Consider the following 22,462-nt stretch of genomic DNA (forward strand, 5'->3'; position numbering starts at 1 on the left):
GGGTAAATTGTAGTACATTCATAATGGAAACTATGTAGCTATTAAAATGAGCAAACATAGCTATATGCAGCAACATGAACTTATCCCAAACAATGCTGGACAGAAAGAAGTCAATCACAGAATTCAGTCTGTTTCCCTTTCTATGAAGTTATAGGCAATGTCAATTTGTTTATGAAAGCATATACAGGTGGGAAAGCTATACAGAAAATCAAGGAAATGACTATCGAAAAGTCAGGAATGGTTAGTTCATGGGGCAAGGAGGTGATGTGGAGAGATAAATAGGTGTTTTCTGAGAAGCTAACAATATTGTTTCTCAACCAGGGTGGTGACTGTATATAATTTTTTTAATCATTTTTTAAATGGTATATGTTTTATACCTTTATGTATACATGAAATATCCTAGCAAAATTAATTTGGGAGAAAAAAACAGTGCTCATCTGTGTCAACTGTGGCTAAAAATTCAGCTAAGATGAGGACTGAAAACTAACTGCTGAGTATAGTAACATGAAGGTGACAACAGAGACTTTGGTAGAGCGGTGAGGAAAAAAGCGTGATTAGAATAAGTTTTTTAAAAGTGAAGAAAAGGAGATGGGGGCGTATGGGTGGCTCAGTCAGTTGGGCACCTGACTTCAGCTCAGGTCATGATCTCACGGTCCATGAGTTCGAGCCCTACATCGGGCTCTGTGCTGACAGCTCGGAGCCTGGAGCCTGCCTCTGATTCTGTGTCTCCCTCTCTCTCTGCCCCTCCCGCTCACACTCTGTCTCTGTCTCTCTCAAAAATAAACAAACATTAAAAAAAAAAAAAAAAAACAAAAAAAAAAAACAACTTTTAAAAGTGAAGAAAAGGGGAAAAGAATAGGCCACCCTTGAAAAAGTACTTATAAAGGGGAACAGAAAACGAGACCCTGTTGGAGGGGGCTGCAGAATCAGGGAGTTTGGTTTCATCTTTCAAATGGGAGATATTACAGCAAATTTTTACACTGATAAAAATGATCCAGTAGAACGGGAAGAGTTGATGCTAGTAAGAAAAGAGAGAATTATTGGAATAATGTCCACTCGTAGGCAAAGGGGATCGGATAAAGTAGACAAGCAGAAAGATTGGTCTTAAGAGTCTGGACAGTCTATCCACAGTCAAGGGAGTTTATCCAAAGTACATGAGTCCTTTGAACAAACAAAGTCATCAGATGAGAGCGAGGTGTTGGAAGAGGAAGTATGAAACGAGAAAAGGTGTAAAACTGTCATCTAGGACAACTGGAGAACTCTAGAACTTACAGGAGGATTGCCAGATACACAAATGGTCTATTTGCAATAGACCTAAAAGGGAAAAAGTCAAGGTGACTGTATTTTTCCCCCAATGATGTTCAACAGCCTGGTTCCAGCAGAGTTGGATTTCCCCAGTTAGAACTGTGCCAAGAAGAAAGGATCAAGGAAGTGAAGGCATGTGCTAGGGAGTGATCATTATGATGGGCCACTGAATCTAAGCAGAGAAGGGACAGAAGAGAACATCAGGAAGGTGAAGGACTCTGAGAAGGCAACAGAATCAATGTTGAGGCTCAATAACTGGAGCAAGGGTACCAGAGCGATGATAAGAGGCAGTTAGAAAGAAGGATTCTTGAAAATAAGATTATGGAGAGGGTACAGTTATTGAAGACAGGTCTAGGGTATGTCCACAGAATGGATAACTCAGGTAGGGTAGAAGACAAAACATGTGTGGGAGAGGAAATCAAGGAATTGAGAAGTCAGAATTTTGGAAAAAATCGTCTGAGTGCATCGTGAAATCACCAAGAATTACAAGAATAAAGCGTGAATGCCAATGCCAGGAAGCTAGGTGCTAAAAACATGAAGATATGAGGAAGAAGACCATAAGGGTCTGGAGGCAATGGCCACAGTCCCTTCCTCCTATAGCTAAGGCACAGACAGGTAAGTGACTGCCAGGCTCATGCAGCTAGTAACTGATAGTGCTTGAGTGGAAACACTTGACAGTCTGGTTCTATTTTAAGCTATAAATTGACAGACCAATAGTTGCCAAACTAATGAGAAAGACCTTTAAAGTTAAAAAAGAAAAAAACCCAACAAAGTCACATAGCAGTAGATACACTTTTACTATCTAGTGAAAGATAAAAATACAAAACCAAAAGAGCTGCTATGAATTCAGTAATTCAAACAAAATTTTCCATACTAATCACAAAAATCTCTAAAGATATTTGAAAATTCTATTCAATCCACAGACAGTGCTTAATGTCACATGGCTATGTGAATCCTTTTCAAAAACTCTTTGCTGCTGTGTGAGCACCCACTGGAAGGTGTCTTTCATTGCACAAATACCGAGCACTGGTTGTTTTGTTTTGTTTTTTCTTAATGTTTATTTATTTTGAGAGAGAGAGAGAGAGCACACACGTGAAGGGGTAAGGGGGCAGAGACAGAGAGGCAAGAGAGTCCCAAGCAGGCTCCACACCGTTAGCTCACAGGGCTTGATCTCCTAAACCATGAGATCATGACCTGAGCTGAAATCAATCAAGAGTCAGATGCTTAACTGACTGAGCCACCCAGGTGACCCTTGAGCACTGGTTTTTAAGTTATACAGTAGGACCTGGAGAACTCCTTACCTCTGAGGGGTTTACAGCATAAGGCAGTGATTCTCAAAGTTTTAGTCTCAGGATCCCCTTATCTAAAAAAAAATTACTGGGCACTCTAAGAGCTTTGTTCTGTGGGTTATACCTATCAATATTTAGCATATTAGAAATTAAAACAACTTTAATACAAGAGTATACAAAAAACATCCCATTAAACATCAGAGAGATGATGCCATCACATGTCACATGCAGTCTCTGGAAAACTGCACACTATGGGACAAAGAATGGAAAAGACCCAAAAAAAAAAAAAAAAAAAAAAAAAGCCTTGGTGCTATTATGAAACAGTTTCGGTTTCGTGGACTCTCCCTGAAAAGTCGTTTAACCCCTGGAATTCTGCTGTCTAAATAAACAGACTGGGCCATTACACTCCTTTTGTCCTATAAAAATTATTAGAGTAATATCCATTGTGGGAGATGGGCTGGGTCCCAAGTGAAGAACAACTAGTGGCCAACATCCTACTTTCTAGTATAATAGGAGATGGGGGATGGGGAGGGAACATCTATTGGGGCACCATGAGGTGATGAGTGATTCACATTTGAGTACCTGCTATATAATCCAGGCACTGAGTTGGGCATTTTAATCTGACATCAGACAATAAAGTGGAGGTAATAACACTACAGAGAGAGAGAGATGAACCCGTTGCTCAAGGCTGAAAGCTAGCAAATTAGTGGAGGTTTTAGCTGGAACCTAGGCCATATTAGGTTCAAAACTCTGAGTTCAGACACATTAGGTCAAACGGAATAGTGTACTGAATTTTTCAGTATACTTTTTTTCTCCTCCTCTATATCTTTCTCTTTCTTAGTTACACAACACTTCCAAGCGTGACAAAGATCAAACTGGTCAGTGACAGTGGTAACGTTGCCTCCTAGCTTACGGCTTTTCTTCTTCGACCAGGGGTTCTCAAAGTGTGGTTCCTAAATCTATGCAGTAAAGTGGCTTGGAATCTGGTCGACATAGCTAAGTGAGTTTGTCACTAGTAAGAATAAATGATAGCAAGCTAAGTCACTGATGGGACAAAAGAAGTCAGGAAGAAAAGCAATACATGACTTGCATTAACAATAACACTCCCTTAGCTCTAACAACCGATGCATCCCATGAACATCACCACTGCCCACGTCCAACCCCAGTAAAACACTCACCTTCTTTATCAGTAACTGACCAGGAATATTTCTGAAAAGGTTTACTAGATGGAAGGGGGTCCATCTCCAGCACTTTATAAATCTGGCCAAAGGCTGATAGTCTGAGTGCATGCTAAAGAACAAAAGATTATGTTTATTCACATTTTAATGGCCATTCATAAAGCCCTTATGACATTTAAAGACATTCATTAAATGCTATCCTTATGATGGCAAAAGACCCTAGTAACAGATGAGAAATAAGTGTTTAAATAGAACACTTCAGAAAATAAAGTTATGATATCTCTCTAATAGATCACTGTGACATGCCCCATCTTCTACCTGTGCACTGTGGGTAATATCTTCCTTTTGCTGGATGGTCATATAGCTCAAAGCATCTGTTGGGTCTCGCTCACAAGGATCATGAAGACCAGGACCACCTTTGGCAAGGGCAAAAGAAAAACACAAGAACCATTTAGAACTGAGTTTAGAATTCCATGAACTAACACAAAAGAGAGAAAAGAATGGAAAGAAAAAAAAATAGCTGAGGAACTAGGTTAAAAATCTGCTCAATTAAATGGAATAAAAAGGACACTCTCTCATTTTCAATATGTTAACACTCAAATGTCCTTATTTTACTGGAAGTCACTTGCATCTAACGACAAAATTGGGTCTTACTCTGAGAATTTAGAAACAGCATGATGAACCATCCCAGATCTTTAAAGGGATTACATACATAAAATAAGACCAAATTTAATTTTTCCAAATTAAAAACCTGACTGCAAACAGAACGAACTTCATACATTTTAACCAAACATCTACATTTGAAATTCAGCACTCTAGGTAAAGCAAATTCATAGCAGACACAATATCTTATTAGTACCTTTTATGTTAGTACATATAAAACAAAAATTACAGTTATTGAAAGAGAGTTTTATATCATGTTCCCAACATTCAAACATTCTAGTTGCTAACATTCCAAGCAAAATAACACCTACGCATCATTTTCCTGTGCAGAGGACAAATATAGCACATATTTAGAAAAATAAACTAAAATGAAATTTTTCTGATTCTTCTGCCTCCAGAGTTTGAAACCCTTACCAGGAAGTAGTATTCCAGATGCCAAACACTCCATTACTCGTCTCAAGGCCTCCCCAGCGCCCAAAGGTCTATTACAAGTACCTATAGACTTTTCACATATAAGCTCTAGTGGCTAGAAGATATTAAATTACAAATTAGTACATGCACCAAGTGTTAAAAGGATTCCAGTTAAATGTGAGCTGACATTTCTATCTACAATGGAGGCCAAAAAGGTGAAAGTCAACTTAATATTTAGGGCCCAATTAACTCTTCCTGCTTGATTTATCAACTTTTACCCCACCAGAGTTTTTAAATTAATCATTTTTGAGATAACATAGAAGACATTTTGTTACAAAAACCTCATTTTGGGCTACCCTGAAAGGATCACTTAAGAAACTGTGGTCATCTGGTTGATTTAACAAGCTTTATGTATCAGTTAGTAATAGCTAATAACTAATCAATGTTTAAACCCAGCCCACTTATCTCCTACTTAACCTAGGAAGCCATCAAACCACAATAAGACTTCACACAGCCTACCCCAAGTACTACAATTAGAATAAACAAAGGACCAAATCTCCACAGTTAATAAACTAAAAACGCATGTACTATGTCAGAGTAATAACTGCTTGATTAATCTAAAATAATCCATTAGAGGGGCGCCTGGGTGGCGCAGTCGGTTAAGCGTCCGACTTCAGCCAGGTCACGATCTCGCGGTCCGTGAGTTCGAGCCCCGCGTCAGGCTCTGGGCTGATGGCTCAGAGCCTGGAGCCTGTTTCCGATTCTGTGTCTCCCTCTCTCTCTGCCCCTCCCCCATTCATGCTCTGTCTCTCTCTGTCCCAAAAATAAATAAACGTTGAAAAAAAAAAAAAAAATTTTTTTAAAATAATCCATTAGAGCTTTATTTGTTTTATAATGTTCTTCACTGTGGTATTGAGTAGGTCAAGCATAATAATTTCTAAATGAAGTAAGTTTTTGCACGATACATTATAAACCATGCCTGTAGTTGTAATAACTGTACTGTTTGCCTGACTTTACTTACTAAAACAACCATATTTTTAAATGTCTATACTCAAAGAGAAAGAGGATATGGAGCCATATACAAGACATATCAGGTAATTTGTATTTTAAATGGAAGTAGCCCTGAAAGAGAAATGTGTCAGTCAAGGAGGCTTTCAGGGGCACTAGGTGAACAGTAATCAACCATCAGTACAGAGTAAAGTGCAAGAAGTCTCTTCTAACAGGCATAGAACCTTCTTGTCAGAAAAAATATCTCAGGCTCTGTTAACATGAATATGATGAGGTAGGAGGAGACAGGCTATATGTGTAAAAAAGTATCTGAAAAGATGTGCAATTTTTTTCTAGAACAAAAACAGGTAAGGCGCATCTAACTCAGACTGTAGCCATTTTACAGTAACGTGTAATTTCTACAGGATTTCATCTGACTATAGCTACAGCATTTGGTTTTAACCATAAGTACTTACCCATCCTTTTAATGGTGCCCATGTGGGAACTCTGTTGCACAAATCACGCAGAATGCGGAGGACAATTACACATGATTTTAATCCGTTTGCCCTTGCCTAAAACAAACAAAATGATTCCAATATCCCTGTTGAAATCCAATCTTTATTTTAAGCACATGGGACATGGATAGGTTTTTTAAAGTGAATACTAATTATCCAGTCATTCATCAGTTGTCAAGCAAACCAAAAAATCAAGTTATTAAAAGTAGTAAAATTGTAGTTTAGAAAGGCAGATTTTAAAGAAGAGGAAGCATATTATTAAAATAGCTTTTATAGCCTCCTGGTAATCCCATTCTGGGCAACCATCTATCTTAACTTTCAGCTTTTCTCATCCCTGTTTGTACTTTATAAGCCATCATTTGAAATTCAGAGTACTAAGCCAAAAAAGATTATGTGATAATTAAACATCATTAACTGTAATAGAAGTTGTACTCTGCATTTTACCTAAATTAACTCATTTACTCCTAAAATAACCCTATGAGGTAGAAAGCGCCCCCATTTTATACATTACGTGCACAGAAACCATTAAGTGGCAGGTGTTCCAAATGAAACCTGCACAAGGCTACAATAACAATAAGATAATAACAAAGAGCCAACCTGAAACCATTTGGCATGTCGAAGAGACGCCAAGGCGTCCAGGCATTTCTGCCTGTCCAGTAAGTCCGGAGGATCTTTCATCGCAACCTTTTCTAATAGGAAAACGGGATAAAGAGAGACAGATACAATTTGACCAAGGGGTTCCTGTCAAATTACCAAAAAATAAAAATAAAAAGAAGAGCAGCATCTGAATGAACTAATAAGACTCCCAGAAGATTTCACGATTTGGTTTTGTTGCTTTCTTCTTAAATTACGTGCACGATGATTGCATAAGTAAACAGTCATCAGAGCCATTCATTCTGTGCACAAGTACAACAGGAGCACAAGAGCATTCATCCAGTAAACAAATACATGACCACTGCTACATACAATCTGGGATCTTATTAAGCGTATGTATAACATTACAGGGACACAAAATAGGTACATAGCACTTTTGCCTTTGGTGGGGTGCAAAGAGCACAAATCTGGGACCAGGAGCAATAACAACTTTCCTTTACAGAAGAATTGCTGATGAGTTCTTGAGGAAAACTGGGACTCTCTCATGTAATCAATTTGAAATTTACGAAGAATACACTGAGTATAATTTTTTTTTAACAACTAAATAAACTCATCCAACACGAAAACCCTTCACAGAAACTCTGCTCCACTGATAACTCTTCAAGCATCACCTTAACTTCTCTCATTACTTTCTTTTCTAAAACAAAATTATTAAAACTATAATAATGGAATACACTGGAATATTTCAGGTTTTATATACCCTTTTTTTAAGGGCAGCAAAGAATTGTATCTAATTACAGTTATCTGACTTGCCTTAACATTTTAAAGTTGGATTAGATGGCCCAGAGCAGCAGAAGTAAGAATTCAAACATGTGATTAATGATAAATATCTGTATCTGAGAAGACGTCACAATTCTAAATCCAAATTTGGATCATTAAATATATATTTCCTCTAAGCCACTAGGAAGTGAGTTTTTTAAACGATATTTGCTGCAATATTTATAATGCCTACAACATACAAATATTTCCTGAGGAATCATTCTTTGTCTAATCCAATGCAATCAGATGCACCGTTCTCTTGTAAGAACTCTCGCAGATGTAGGAGAGTCCACCCAATGCTTTTTCCTAGAATAATCATAACAGTCACAGAGGCAGTATGTTTGTACGGGCCAAATGATACATTATAAATATTTTTAAATGCAACACAAGATCACTGATACTTTTTGGATTCCTTAGTTATTATAAGATTCTATTAAGGCACTGTACTATATATTCTGACAGACTGCTATTAACTAAAACCAAAAGCATGATGCCCAACAGAAAACAAATCTATGAAAGAATGAACTGTGGCTCTATCCGCTGCAACACTCGAAAGGCTAAAGTGCTACACACTTATTTTCTGACCAGGTGAGCTCTACAGCAGATATTTGCATTGTTTCACATTAACCTCTGCCAACAAAGCCACAACACAGGCTCTCATTCATTGCCCCATTTTACTCACAGAATGGGAAGCCTCAAAAAAAAAAACAAAAAAAACCCTATTAATGTAATTTATAAACACAGATATATTATGAATATGCAGCCATATACTGTGGGTGTTCACTTCACCAATGATCTAGTTCCTGATTTGCTTAATTCTTTTTAATAACATGAAACATACAATGAACTCATTTTAATGTTTTTAAGTCAAAATGCTTAACTGTAGTCAATACAAGCATCTGTGTAAAGCTCATGTACCAGATAAAACAAACTACTGTAAATGAATGATTAGACTCTCTTAAAAGTTAGACATGACAAAGGTTGACTGACTGCTAAATCATGTAATCTCAAGAAAAGTCATGGACAGTATTTTTATTTTTTTAAGACTTCGATCTTCAAATTAAAAGTGATGCAAGCTAAGTTTTATTCAATCATCTTAGTAGGAGTGTTTGGAAGGTGCGGGGCGGGGTGGGGGGGGGAGGGAGGGCTGCAGCGGGCAATGGAAGACAGGAGTGAGTCAGAGGAAGTTTGCATAGGAAAAGACAAGGCAAACAAAAGCTCTTTTTGACCTTTCTGGAACTTTCATCCAGTGGTTGCAGCTTATAAATAACATCTTATGCTCACTGCAACACATATATTTTAAAAGGGGAACAATGGCAAAAATATTTAGGTAAATTCTTTCATCCCCAAGGTCAGATTATAATCACAAACTCTTATAAAAAAATAACAGACATCATCTTGCTACAGACAGTCAACATTTGGAGGCAGTAGATTCTGCTAAAAAGAGATGAAAGGCACAGGCAGTGAACAGAAGGCTTGCACTGGACTCCCTTCACATCACCACCAGAATGACCATGTTTCTTCATGCTCTCATAGTCAAAAAGTCCAAAGATCCAGAATGTTTCAATATTCATGAGAAAGGAAACAGGAGAGGAGATGTAATAGCTCATCTCATTTTGTCTTCTTCAAAGCTTATTTTAAAACAGTATAAATTCATATGGCACTGTAGTGTTACTTATAAGCCCCGCTTGCCTATTTGCTTTCTAGAAAGATAATATAGTTTTATGTTTTTTTTTTTATTCATTAAGAAAAATAACATGGCTATCACAGACTTGCTGCAGGAAAAACAATGCTACTTCTCGTAGCAGAACCTGAAGCTTAACATTTCTGTACGAACTTTAACACGGGTGTTTCAATTTTGTGAAGAAAAACTTTTCTGATAAAAAGACATTTGGAGTCTTTAAATCACAAACAATGGTATGGTGAGCCATTTCATTTTCCTACAGTGACCAGTAGAACAGATGAGAAACAGCAGATGGGATGGGCTTGGCGAGTGACAAAAATGCCGAAAGCAAAGGCAAACAGCTTTTCCAGTAAACTGGCAGAGGGCATGAAGGTACATAAAACATTCTGAACAATGGAAGCACTGGAAGACAAGTCTACTATGCCTAACTTTGCTTATTTGGTTAGAGGTTAGATCAGTGACCAGAAACACACCACACTGCAGGAAATGTTGGTCAGTTTCTCTCAATCCCTTTCCATGCAAGCAAACCCTCTGTCTCTTAAAACACTAGCCTGTTTTGGGGTGGGGTGGGGAAAAGCCAGAACAGGACTGTGTTAAATGAGAGTTACAGGTGTGGAACCTGGGCTCTTCTAAGGTAAAATAATTGTGCTGGATTATCATAAAGGCCTCCTTGACAATCTGGATGTAGCTGGGCTACTGAGTTCACGCCGACAGAATTTTCTAGTTAGCCTGAAGATATCCTGGCAGCCCCCTCTCTCAATTCTTGAGGCTTTGTGAGAGCAGATATTAGGCACCAAACCATTGTCCATGCAAAACATCTGGCCACAATAATGCAGACAGTCAAATGAGGCACTAAGGTAGAACAGAGAGAGCATTGTTCTCCTAATTTATGGCAGAAGTATCACTCGGTAACTTTTCTTCAATGCCTCAGTAGGCAGCTGGCCACTAGAAAGATAATGGCTAAAGATCTGCCCTGGATAGTGTGGGGTCTAGCAGCTGTGGAAGGCAGGAAAATAAAGCCTACTGCATCATTATAATCCCAGTTGTGATCTCTGGACTGTGAGAATCTACTGCTTTCCACTTAGCAGGGCTCATGCTAGTGAGATGTGTCAGAAGTTATGTGAAAGGGACTCTGGGGCAACTTCTCTGTGAACCCCTAAATATTGAGGACAGAGGTTCACCTTAGCCTTAGCCACAAGAGTCGCTGTAGGCTCCCTATCCACCTGGTTTCACACTGCATTGTAAATATAATAAATAGCTGACTGACTACCCTCACAGCAATTATACTTCTTAAAATCACAAGCACTAAAAGAAGCCGAGACTGTATAAGGCTGAGCATAACTAAATCAGCTAAGAGGCTCCTACACTCATTCTAAAGAGTAATGTGAGCAGAGGGTACACTGGACTCCAAGTGGGAGGAGCTGGGAGAAATGGGAGGCTTTCTTCATTTATCAAACAGGGCAATTATTTACCTCATAGGGCTGCTGTGAAGGTTAAATTATATATGAGAAAGGCTTCTAACGCAGGAAGTTATAAAATACTTTAACACAGCTAAATCTTCAATATATACTGCTTGAATATCAAGCCCATTGTTAATGCTTCTTACACACCAGACAGTCCTATTTAATCTGGCAATGTGCTTACTATAAAAATTCATTTAACAGATTTGGGTGGCCACCTACTATGTATTAGGTACCACTGCAGGCACTAGGGATAAAGGACACGGGTAAGGAAAAACATACCTACCCTTGACGAGCCATAACCTTTATAACAAATCAGCTCATGATTAGCGCTGATTAGCACTGCAGCAAATACAGAATACCGATTCTAATACTACACTTCAGTGGATGGTTAAGAGTTTACCTGTGTTTGGGTTCAGGTCCTCAGAGCTATCAAGTACATGCCATTCTCACTGTGAACTCAAGGCAGTTTGAGTGAGTGAGTTTGCACTGGGAATCTTTTTAGGAAGCTAAGTGTAACTACCACTATTTATTGAGCAAATACTTTGTGCTGGGTATTGTATAGCTCACATTACATAAATTCTCTCATTTGACCTCAAACTACTTTCTCAAGTATTTATTAGCCGCAATTTAAAATGAAGAAACCTGGGGCGCCTGGGTGGCGCAGTCGGTTAAGCGTCCGACTTCAGCCAGGTCACGATCTCGCGGTCCGTGAGTTCGAGCCCCGCGGTCGGGCTCTGGGCTGATGGCTCAGAGCCTGGAGCCTGTTTCCGATTCTGTGTCTCCCTCTCTCTCTGCCCCTCCCCCGTTCATGCTCTGTCTCTCTCTGTCCCAAAAATAAATAAACGTTGAAAAAAATAAAATAAAATGAAGAAACCTGTCCGAGATCACACAGTAAGAATACCTAATGGAGTTAACGGGCGCCTGGGTGGCTCAGTCTGTTAAGTGTCTGACTCTTGATTTTGGCTCAGGTCATGATCTCACGGTTTGTGGGTTCAAGCCCTAAGTCAGGCTTTGCGCTGACAGCACACAGAGCCTGCTTGGGATTCTCTGTCTGCTTCTCCCCAATTGCACGTGTGCTTTCTCTCTCTCTCAAAATAAATAAATAAACTTAACAAAAATACATTTTCTTAATTTTTTTCATGTTTGTTTATTTTTGAGAGACAAAGCATGAGTGGGGGAGGGGCACAGAGAGAAAGAGACACAGAATCTGAAGCAGGCTCCAGCCTCCGAGCTGTCAGTACAGAGCCCAACATGGGGCTTGAACCCACAACCCATGACATCATGACCTGAGCCAAAGTCTGACACCCAACCGACTTGAGCCACCCAGGCGCCCTTACACTTAATTAAAAAAAAAAAAAAAAAAAAAAAATACCTAATGGAGTTAAGAATTGAACACCTGACTGCCAGGCACAAAGGTCTGTGCTTTTTCTCCAATGCCTTCTTTAGCAGGAAGCACATGGTAATGGGGAATGGTTATTCTACAGGGCCTTCAAGTAAAGGGTCAGAGTATGGCAAGAAGACTGACAGCACAGGAGGAATCTTACCTGTGAAACAGTAAACAATACCAAAAAGATTCACTCCGCAGTCTGGCCACTGAAAACGTAAACAGTGATCTGAGTGAATAGTTAGACCCACTTCTGCAGAGACAACCCTGAGGAGCTAGGTGTGATGTTTTCACCTGCCCCAGTCCTCTGCTTCTCCCTGCTTGCAACCATGCTTTTTTCCTTTAAGATTTTACCCAAATATGCAGCAAGTGAAGAGAGGGAAGAGAATGATGTGAATGTATATGTATTGTGAATAGTTGGTTTGTTTTGTGGGGAGGGGAGATGTTGAGATTCTATAGGAAAATGCCTCCTCAAATAAAGTTACATCACATATTGTTCTAAACTTTGAGGAAAAAAACTGAGTGGACATTTTGAAAAGGGGTATATCTCTCAGTCTTACAAATTTCTGGAACCCAAATGAATCCTGTACCTTTACCCCATGCAGCTGAAAAGAACTGCATCAAGGCAGGAGGAGTTGTCTGGTGTGAGGAAACAAGTCCTATAGAATCGTACAGCCCAGGTCTCAAATGCTCAGTCATGCTGGACCCTCAAAGTTGCTCAGGAATACCCGAAACTGCAGCGCAGATCAAAATGAATCTTGAAAAAGCCCAGGTTAGACAAAATGTGCAAATTATAAGAGATAACAGTGAGTCAACATAGCTGGGAGGTTAAGGACAATATTTGCAAGGCAAATCTTTCTTCCACTCAAAACGAGAGGAAGTAATGTGTTTTACACATTACATCCAGGCAGATTCTTTCACCTTATCTGATCCCACACAATAATGTTAACATCAACTGATGAGATTCAGTTCATAAGGGTATTGGGATCCCTTAGTAACCCAAACACCCTGAACAGAGACTATGACTCTCCCACTTTACTACAAATTCCATTCTACAATAACTAGTCTTCTAGTAAGGGTTGTGTACACTAAGAATTTGTTTCCAGCTTCTGTGAACAGAAATTAAAGTTATAAAGGTAACAGACTAAGCTTAAGGGTATCACAGAAAACTATGACATAATCTCACATAAGTACACAAAACCATGAGGAAAAAAAGAAACCCTTATGTTATCTTAACATTATCAAAGAAATAACAAAAGAGATACCTACAGCTACAAGCAGATGTATAATTAATCTAGTCTTTGGCGATTTCAGTCTTTTTCTCACCTCTCTATACTATCTCTATTGTTAATAATACCTATAATTATAACTATTCTTAGAAGTGGTTGGCTTTACACTAGAGGGTCAAGTAGAACACAGCTTACCAGAAATAACAGAATTATCTTGACACTTCAGAAATCATTTTATAGTTCTACAGTTAATGGTGAACTGTAAAGCTGTTAAAGAAATTAAGCTGCTTAAGATTGGTTCTTCAGAGGTATGATAGATACTATACACAGCAAAAAAAAAAAAAAAAAAAAGAAAGAAAGAAAGAAAGAAAGAAAAAGTACTGGCATAAACCCAATTACAGATTGGATGCACTTTAATTTTGAAATATGACTCATTATGTGTCTAGTTTATATCTGTGGGGTATGGTACAGCTGATTTTAGTTACCCCAAAAAACTTTTAAAAAAGAGTCTATCACTTTTACTTTAAGAGATCCTATGAGTCATGTCTGCCTAAACTCTAAATTCTAACATCACTAATGTGTCTTTTACTACACCTTTATTATCATCAACTTGACATAAATAAGGAAACTGACCAATATTTCTTACTGCACTGGTATTTCAGGGAGGGGACCTGCTGAATGTCTAGTGATGAAGAAACAGCAACAGGGAGTCCCCACTGGCCCAGAAAGGCCACACTGCCTCTAAACTGTCATGACAGAGAGGGGCCAGTTGGTCAAAGGTCTGACATAGGACAAATATCACATGGCAAGTGTTCCTAGGGATAGGACTGAGAGGCAGAAACAAGCTAACTTGACAGGATAAAAACATCAGAAAAAGAAGCCCATTATTCCTTTTCAAAACTGAATAGACTTCTCACTCTACTTTTATGAGGACGACACTGCCATCCATACAAGAATGCTTTTTAACTTCAGAAGAAAATTAATTTAAGGCGTAATTCCCACATATGTCATATATAGAATGCTAACGGGATGACAAACTTCCTAGAAAAAAATGTACTAAAGATTAATTTTTAGAAAACAATGCCCCAATTTATATCTCTTACATTATAAAACATATTTACACATGGACAATTAGGTAAAGCATAAATCTTACAAGATTATAATAGTTACTGGAAGTCAAAAGCAATGTGCAAATGAGTCATTTGAAACAAGTGAGTAAATTCGAAAGCAATATTTTTCTGGACATTTAATCCTAAAATCAAACTACAAATCCTAATAGCCAAACTACATAGAATAGATTGGCTGATACCAATCACCATGCAATAGTAGACAAAGTGAAACAAAATACTAAAGTAGTATAAAAACAAAAGCAGAGTTAAGACCAACATGATAATCAACAGATTTTTTGAATTAACGTATATCTCAAATGTATACATTTTTGCAAAATATGGCGATTATGCAGAAATAAAGCTTTTTAAAATACTAGGAGAGGTATAAAACAAATGAAGATAGTTACTTCTGAAATCCATAAAGCACACTTAACATAGCATTCAAGAGAGGTCTTACATGAGCAAAACAAATATATATATACATGTGTACCTCCATCCTTCTTCTCCAATTCGTCCCTAATTAGCGGGGAAGTAAGTATCACCTTCAAAGTTAGCGTGGGCTCTTTTGTATTCCGAATTATAATAGAAGCCTCATCTACACATTGTTCCACTTCATATTTCTCTTCTGTGAGTTTCTGAAAGTCACCAAGATTTCAAAAACACCCAATTAGATTAAGATCTCAAAAAATGAATGACTCTTAGTTTTCAAATGTTATTAACTGTCAGTATTACTGTGCTGGAGTAAAGTCTTTAATAGCTCTTTAGTTTAGGAAGACCATTTCTCTCTCCTCCCAACTTACCAACAAATCTTCTTTCTCCACCCCTCAAAAAGCAATCACAATGTCAACCATCTTTGCAATTATTAAACAATCTTTAAAACCATTCTTTCTAATATTTGAAAGTAAAATACCAACAGCATCATTATGTGATAACAGGTATACTGTTATTCTTGAAATTCTTACAGAGAACAACTGTACAATAATAAATTGCTGAGAATGCTCTCTAAGCCACATCCCTTTTTGACAGGACCATCTCAAAAGAACTCCTACTTGCTAAGGACATACAAATATAAAATTAATTGACTTTTATATAAGATTACATAGATTTTTAAAGAGAACTAAGTAAGAAAGAATGAAAAAGGATCTCTACATTGGCACTTACCAGGGAAAAAATCAGTATAAACAAGTAACTTCTTTTCCCAAAGAACAGGTAGGTCTCAGAGATCACTCCAGTGAGACCTATCATTATGGGACAAGTTACCTGACATCCATAGGAAAACACACTGCTTCATCTAACATATAATTACATACATGTAATTCAAGGGCCTCCCGCAAAATAATCAACATTTAGAATTACATATTAAATTACACTTAACATTATACATTAAACATATAGTTTAATAATTTATACAAGGTCTTTCTTGGTGGTGAAATTTATATCTATTACCTGACATAAATAGCTGAACGGAAACACTACTAGGTTTCTCCTCATTAGTGTGCACTAAAAGGACTCAAACCCATTTTCATAAAAATAGCATTCTGCCATTAAACATTTATATCAAAAAAGACAGCAAATAGAAAATTCACTATCCTAATTTTGAATAGAGGAAACCAAGGAAGGGAAAGACCACACAGTAACTGGAAAAACCAGAACTAGATTATAGAGAAAAAGCAGAAAACTGCTCACATTGCCACTATAATAACAATGATGTGGAGCAGAGAATTAGTCAAACTAATTTTCATCTATGCATGCGGATCACCATGGTATAAGTTTTGGGTTCAAGGAAGTTCTAAAATCGACCTAGAAAAGAGTATATAGGGAAAAGGTATGGTACAACTTTAATTAATTAAGGTAGTTAGATTACTGAAAGTTTTCCTATGGTAAGTGCTAAGGAAAAAGATTTTTTAATTCATAAGAAAATAAGATCATTATCATATCAGAAACTGATTTTCCAAACAAACACCAAGAAAACAACAGGGAGGTAGAGAGTAAAGGCAGAAATCACACTTAAAATGATTTTCTGAAATATTAACCATAATAGTAATAATATGTGTGTTTGTGTGTATGTATATTGGCAAGTATGTGTACATGTATACAGTTTAATCTGAGATGGGGGTACAATTAATTATGTCCCCATTTCACTTGGATACCTTTACCCAAATACCTATAGTAATGGATCTAACCATCACACAAAGCAGTTGGTTTCAAGGGCTGGATAATACTACTGGCTATGTTAAAGTGAAATACCTCTCTCATAATGTCTACCACTGGTCTTAAGAGTTCAGGCCTCTTTTACCTTCTCTAAGAAGCCCTTCAAAGATCAAAAGGTATCTGTCTTTTTTCTTTTTTGTCTTCTCTAGCCTAAAAAGCCCCGGTCTCTTCAAATTTAAAATGGTTTACAGAGACTGCACTCTCTCCTGGGTCATTCCCTTGAACACTTACTTGAAAGCTCAACAAAAACATGTTAAAACTGTGGTGCCCAGAAATAAAGACCCTCGCCGAGGAGAGAAAAAATGCAGAGTTTACACAATTGTGATCTGCACAGAGAAAGCTCTATTACTGCAGACTAAAATCTGACCCAATCTCTCATATCAATACTGGAGACATGTGATAGATTTTCAGAATAAGAACTTTGGTTTGTTATAGTCCTGGTACCTAACCCCTTTTCCACCCTGGCACAGCTGAGGAATAGGACCACTCTCGTAAGAAACAGGACTCACTGCAGGAGCAGAAGTGGAGGTGGGATGGTTGAAAGCCTCCATGTCCCACCCTGGGACTACTATTTTTACCCTAGATTTGATTTAAGAGTAACAGTGTTCACCATAACAAAAGCAGGAATACAGATTAAATTTTAAAACATAAAATACAGAAATGAGGAATTTTATTAACATGCTAGTAATAAAAAGTATAATTAGCCAGAAATTCGTTATTGAGCTGTTTCTTCAAAGCCCTATTGTACTCCACGTTGCTCACCACTCTCCCTTCCCAAATGATAACAAACGGACTTAAAATAATTTTTTTATAATAAATTTAACCCTTTGAAAGACCAAAAACATTTCTTCATGAGAAATGAAAATGGAAAGGCCAAATATATGCTCAGTAACCTAGAAGACCTTAAGATCTAAGGCAAAATGAAACAACAGTGCTCCAAAAATTAATATAGGTAAATGTGTCAATAAGTAACACAAATTTGAGTGCCAAGAACAGTAGATAAAAAAGTCAGGAAGGTGGTTTTGAAGATCAACTGGTAAATATGAAAGAAAATTATCCAGTAACAAAGCAAGTAAAAACAAATTTAGAATTCATATTACTTGGGGGAAAAAAAAGAGCCTGCTTACAAAAGAAACCGACTAAAGAAAAGAAAGCATTCAACTCAAAGGACTTTGGGGGACCTTGTGGGCTGTTATCTATTTATGTGACATGAATATAAGGACTACCAATATGAAATCATCAAAAAGCTACAATCTAATTATACCACTGACAACACATCTATAACTGAAAGGTGATCACGGTTCCTCAAACAGTGATGCAGCTGGCCTTGGAGCAGACTGGCAGAGCAGGTCCTAGGGTGGCCACAGCCCCAGACCAACCTGTTGTCTTCAGCCCTGAGGAGCCTTCTGACTTCACAACAGCATTCGCCAAAAAGGCATGCCAACATCAAAATTTTCTAAAAGCATCCAACTGGAAAAAGGTTTGGAACAAGGAATTAACAGGGACTTTCCATTAACAGAATGAATGAATGGGTGACTATTAAATTAACTGAGTTTTCAATTTGAAAAGTTATCACCTACAAAAGTCTCTAGTTGTCTAGGCTCTTTTTGATCTTTTCTGCATTATACCACCCCTTCCAAGAGGTTTACAATGCTGAGAGACCTAGTCTGAAAAACATGAAGCCTCTGAGCAAGGCACACCTGAAAATTGAAGGGCCATCTTAATCCGATAAATATATCCTGAGTGCTAACCAGCAGAAGTTTGTTTTAAATGTGATGGATGAGTCACTGACCCAGAGTAGCAGCATTCCTTTTGTCTGTACCCTACCCTTTACTATTACCAATTTCTTATCATTGATTTCATCAAGGTCACTACCTGTTTTCACCTTTTTACAAATTCTCCTAGAGGTGCAATTAAACTGTACTCACCTGAATCTGAATAGGAAGATTATCTTTGACTGTATTTAACAGGGTCTCTGTGGGTTTGTCTTTGCACATTAAAACCAGCTCCAAGTCCATATCATCTTTAATCAGCAAGCCTTTTGCAACCAGGCCAATCCTCATTACACCACACAATGTCCGACCACCTTGATCCCTAAAAATAAAAGTCTAAATGATTACTTTTACAACCTATTTCTCAAACTATCACTTAATCATCACTTGGCTTCCTGGATATTCATATGATCAAAAATTAAGTTTCGGATTTAAGACTAATAAAGTATCTATCTTCCCTAAGGAATCAATAGGGAGCATATTTCATACTACAGATCTTTTAATTCTTTATTACATCTATACTGCTTATTAGCAAAGTCCTTAAATAACATTTTTTAAATTATTTTTAAACTTCCTCCTTTTATCTTTTTATTAGTAATTAAAGAATTTGTGAAAACCTGTTCACCAAAGTATACTGAAAAAGAGCATCAGGGTGGAAATTTAAAAGACCTGAACTCTACTCTTAGAGCAGAGTAGAGCCTGCTGGCTCATTATCCATAACTGCAAAACAGCTATCAGCTACATGAGCCTTCTAGCTGTATCATTCTAGGAATCCACAAAAGATTATGGGGAAAGCAGAATAATGCAATGAAACTAAAAAGCTGAGGAATGAAGGAAGAAACCGAAGATATTCTGCCAGTATATGCATTCCAAATCCGGCTGTGGCTAAAAGAACAAACATTCAAAGAACATAGTCATGAACTAGTGCATCAAAATAATATGAACATCTATCCTTAATTTTAATACTAAAAATCTTATTGGTTCATTTCCCATATCGCAAAAATGTAGCTAATGTTAGCAGTCATTCAACAAGTAAGCCTTTGAGAACAGAAAACATACTAAAGGAAATCCAATCTCCCCTGCTTCTGAGGCTTACACTGTAGTTAAGTACAAAAAGTAACCTGCTTAAAAGGGACAAACTGTGTGTCACAAACTCTGATTTAAACTTCACAAGTTTGCATTTTTTTTTTAATTTTTTTTTTCAACGTTTATTTATTTTTGGGACAGAGAGAGACAGAGCATGAACAGGGGAGGGGCAGAGAGAGAGAGGGAGACACAGAATCGGAAACAGGCTCCAGTTTCTGAGCTGTCAGCACAGAGCCCGACGCGGGGCTCGAACTCACGGACCGTGAGATCATGACCTGGCTGAAGTCGGGCGCTTAACCGACTGCGCCACCCAGGCGCCCCAACAAGTTTGCATTTAAAAGACAAGGAATGTGAATCTCAGAAAAGCTGACTAATTGTTCAAGTTCAGAGAGATAGTAAAACACAAAGCCTGGATTCAAACTTAAGTTGGTGTAATCACAACACTCGGATTCTTTACATTGTTACAGTTGCTTCCCAAGTTCAGAGAAAGAAGAGGTCAAAATTAGAGAGGTCAAGCAAGGCAATCTGAAAGTCTGACTTCAGCAGTCTTGATACGGTTAAAGAGAGAAAAGGTCATTCTGGCTAGGGCAGAGAATCAGCAAAGTGGAGAGTGGAGAGTGGAGAGTGGAGAATGGAGAAGGAGAAAGGAGAAGGGAGAGAAACAAACTGTGGCAGTAGAAACAAGACAGGAAGTTATAAATAATCCAGACTGGTTAAGTGGCTGGCACACCTTCGAGATGCAATAAACATTAAATCAATAAAAAAAAAACTGTAAGGGTAGTATGAATACAGAAAGAAAAAGGGTTTTAAAGCAAGTGATCCCGCCAGTCAGAGTGGCCAAAATGAACAAATCAGGAGACTATAGATGCTGGAGAGGACGTGAAGAAACGGGAACCCTCTTGCACTGTTGGTGGGAATGCAAATTGGTGCAGCCACTCTGGAAAACAGTGTGGAGGTTCCTCAAAAAATTAAAAATTGACCTACCCTATGACCCAGCAATAGCACTGCTAGGAATCTATCCAAGGGATACAGGAGTACTGATGCATAGGGGCACTTGTACCCCAATGTTCATAGCAGCACTCTCAACAATAGCCAAATTATGGAAAGAGCCTAAATGTCCATCAACTGATGAATGGATAAAGAAATTGTGGTTTATATACACAATGGAATACTACGTGGCAATGAGAAAAAATGAAATATGGCCTTTTGTAGCAATGTGGATGGAACTGGAGAGTGTGATGCTCAGTGAAATAAGCCATACAGAGAAAGACAGATACCATATGGTTTCACTCTTATGTGGATCCTGAGAAACTTAACAGGAACCCATGGGCGAGGGGAAGGAAAAAAAAAAAAAGAGGTTAGAGTGGGAGAGAGCCAAAGCATAAGAGACTGTTAAAAACTGAGAACAAACTGAGGGTTGATGGGGGGTGGGAGGGAGGAGAGGGTGGGTGATGGGTATTGAGGAGGGCACCTTTTGGGATGAGCACTGGGTGTTGTATGGAAACCAATTTGACAATAAATTTCATATATTAAAAAAAAAATAAAAAAAATAAAAAAAAAATAAAGCAAGTGATCCAAATAGGAAATTATTTGATATTAAGAAGAGAGTCCATCACCTTTGATTCTTTCTTCTTCTGTATCCCTGTCCTCTCATCTTCTCATTCTCCCCAAACTAGTAACAGTGATGAATTCTCCCTCCACAATCACCCTCAAACAAATGCCTTCAAACTAGCTTCTTTTCAGGCTCGAAGTGCCTCTCACCTAGACTACCTCAATAACCACCTCTTCATTGGCCTTAACGACTAACTTCTGCCACCTCCAATCTACTATAGACAGTACACCACTACCAGAATAATCTTCCAACAGCACTGCATGGATGGCACTTTGCCTATTTCTTTCCAGGTGTCCCACGGAACACTTAAGTAAACATTTAGCATCCTGGGAGGCGACTGAGAAGACAACATGACTTCCTGGTCCAGATTCTGGCTCTGCCACTCACTATGGTGACACTAGGTAAATTACAAATTACCTGACTCTTCTGAACTTACTTTCTCATTTGTAAAACAGAAAAAAAAATACCTTCCTTACAGAGTGGTACTAAGAATATCATGTAATTTAATGTAAGTAATGAATTTAGCCCAGATCCCGGCATATATTAATAGCTCAATAAACAACAGCTATCATTCCCTAAATGGTCCCGATGCTTTCTCACACCTAGATCTTTGCTGAGATTGTTTTTTCCCCCCACTTTTCAGCTGCTTGCAGAAAGCCTAGCCATCCTCTGAGCCTACTGCAAATGCTACTTCCTTCATCAAGTTTTTTCTGGTCCCCAGAACCAGCATACAATCTCTCCCTGATCTACACAGTCACAGAAATTTGAGACAAAGATGCTAAGAAAACTGGACCTGTGGTCCAACAGATGAATAGGAATCCTGACTCCACCACACACACTCATTCACTGACCTAAAGCAAGTTAAAGTTTGTTAATGATTCTGAGCTACTCTTTTCATATGCAAATTTGAAGCAACTGAAAATTCTATAGTAAAATGGGGGCAGAAGAGGGAAACGATAATCACAGAGACTAACAGATTTGTCATAACATAATGTGAAAAACGGTCTGGTACAGTAACTGGCACTCAATAAATGCGAGCCATTATTAACTAACCACTATTACTTGCTACTTAAACTCTATATCATAATTAGGATACGCTTGGTCTTAGGCAGAAGACAGCAAGACTGAGCAGAGAAATGAACTCCAACTTT

General features: G+C 38.0%; 1 protein-coding gene and 1 long non-coding RNA gene across 11 annotated transcripts in view; both read right to left on the minus strand.

The window, feature by feature from the left end:
- Positions 1-22,462, minus strand: part of STRBP (spermatid perinuclear RNA binding protein) — a 153,607-nt gene that overhangs the window by 44,390 nt on the left and 86,755 nt on the right. For 8 of the 10 annotated variants that reach the window (XR_005792692.1, XR_005792691.1, XM_040482249.1 and 5 more), the window contains exons 4-10: positions 18,770-18,935; positions 15,121-15,265; positions 6,946-7,037; positions 6,310-6,405; positions 4,850-4,961; positions 4,091-4,188; positions 3,773-3,884 (exon numbers count right to left, since the gene is read on the minus strand). Coding sequence is in view for 8 of the 10 variants with exons in the window: in XM_040482249.1 (XP_040338183.1) it covers positions 3,773-3,884; positions 4,091-4,188; positions 4,850-4,961; positions 6,310-6,405; positions 6,946-7,037; positions 15,121-15,265; positions 18,770-18,935 (821 nt within the window). In the remaining 2 variants the exon portion in view is untranslated. Of the gene's footprint in view, positions 1-3,772; positions 3,885-4,090; positions 4,189-4,849; positions 4,962-6,309; positions 6,406-6,945; positions 7,038-15,120; positions 15,266-18,769; positions 18,950-22,462 lie in introns of all 10 variants that reach the window. The other 2 variants (XM_040482251.1, XM_040482252.1) reach the window with 2 other exon arrangements.
- LOC121034960 (uncharacterized) lies at positions 8,484-11,917 on the minus strand. Its single transcript, XR_005792693.1, has 2 exons — positions 11,783-11,917; positions 8,484-11,550 (listed from the first exon to the last, which is right to left on the minus strand). It is a non-coding gene; the product is annotated as an uncharacterized LOC121034960 (long non-coding RNA).

Source organism: Herpailurus yagouaroundi, unplaced genomic scaffold (genome assembly GCF_014898765.1).
Source record: "Herpailurus yagouaroundi ecotype Mexico unplaced genomic scaffold, PumYag 160, whole genome shotgun sequence".
Taxonomy (NCBI): Eukaryota; Metazoa; Chordata; class Mammalia; order Carnivora; family Felidae; genus Herpailurus; species Herpailurus yagouaroundi.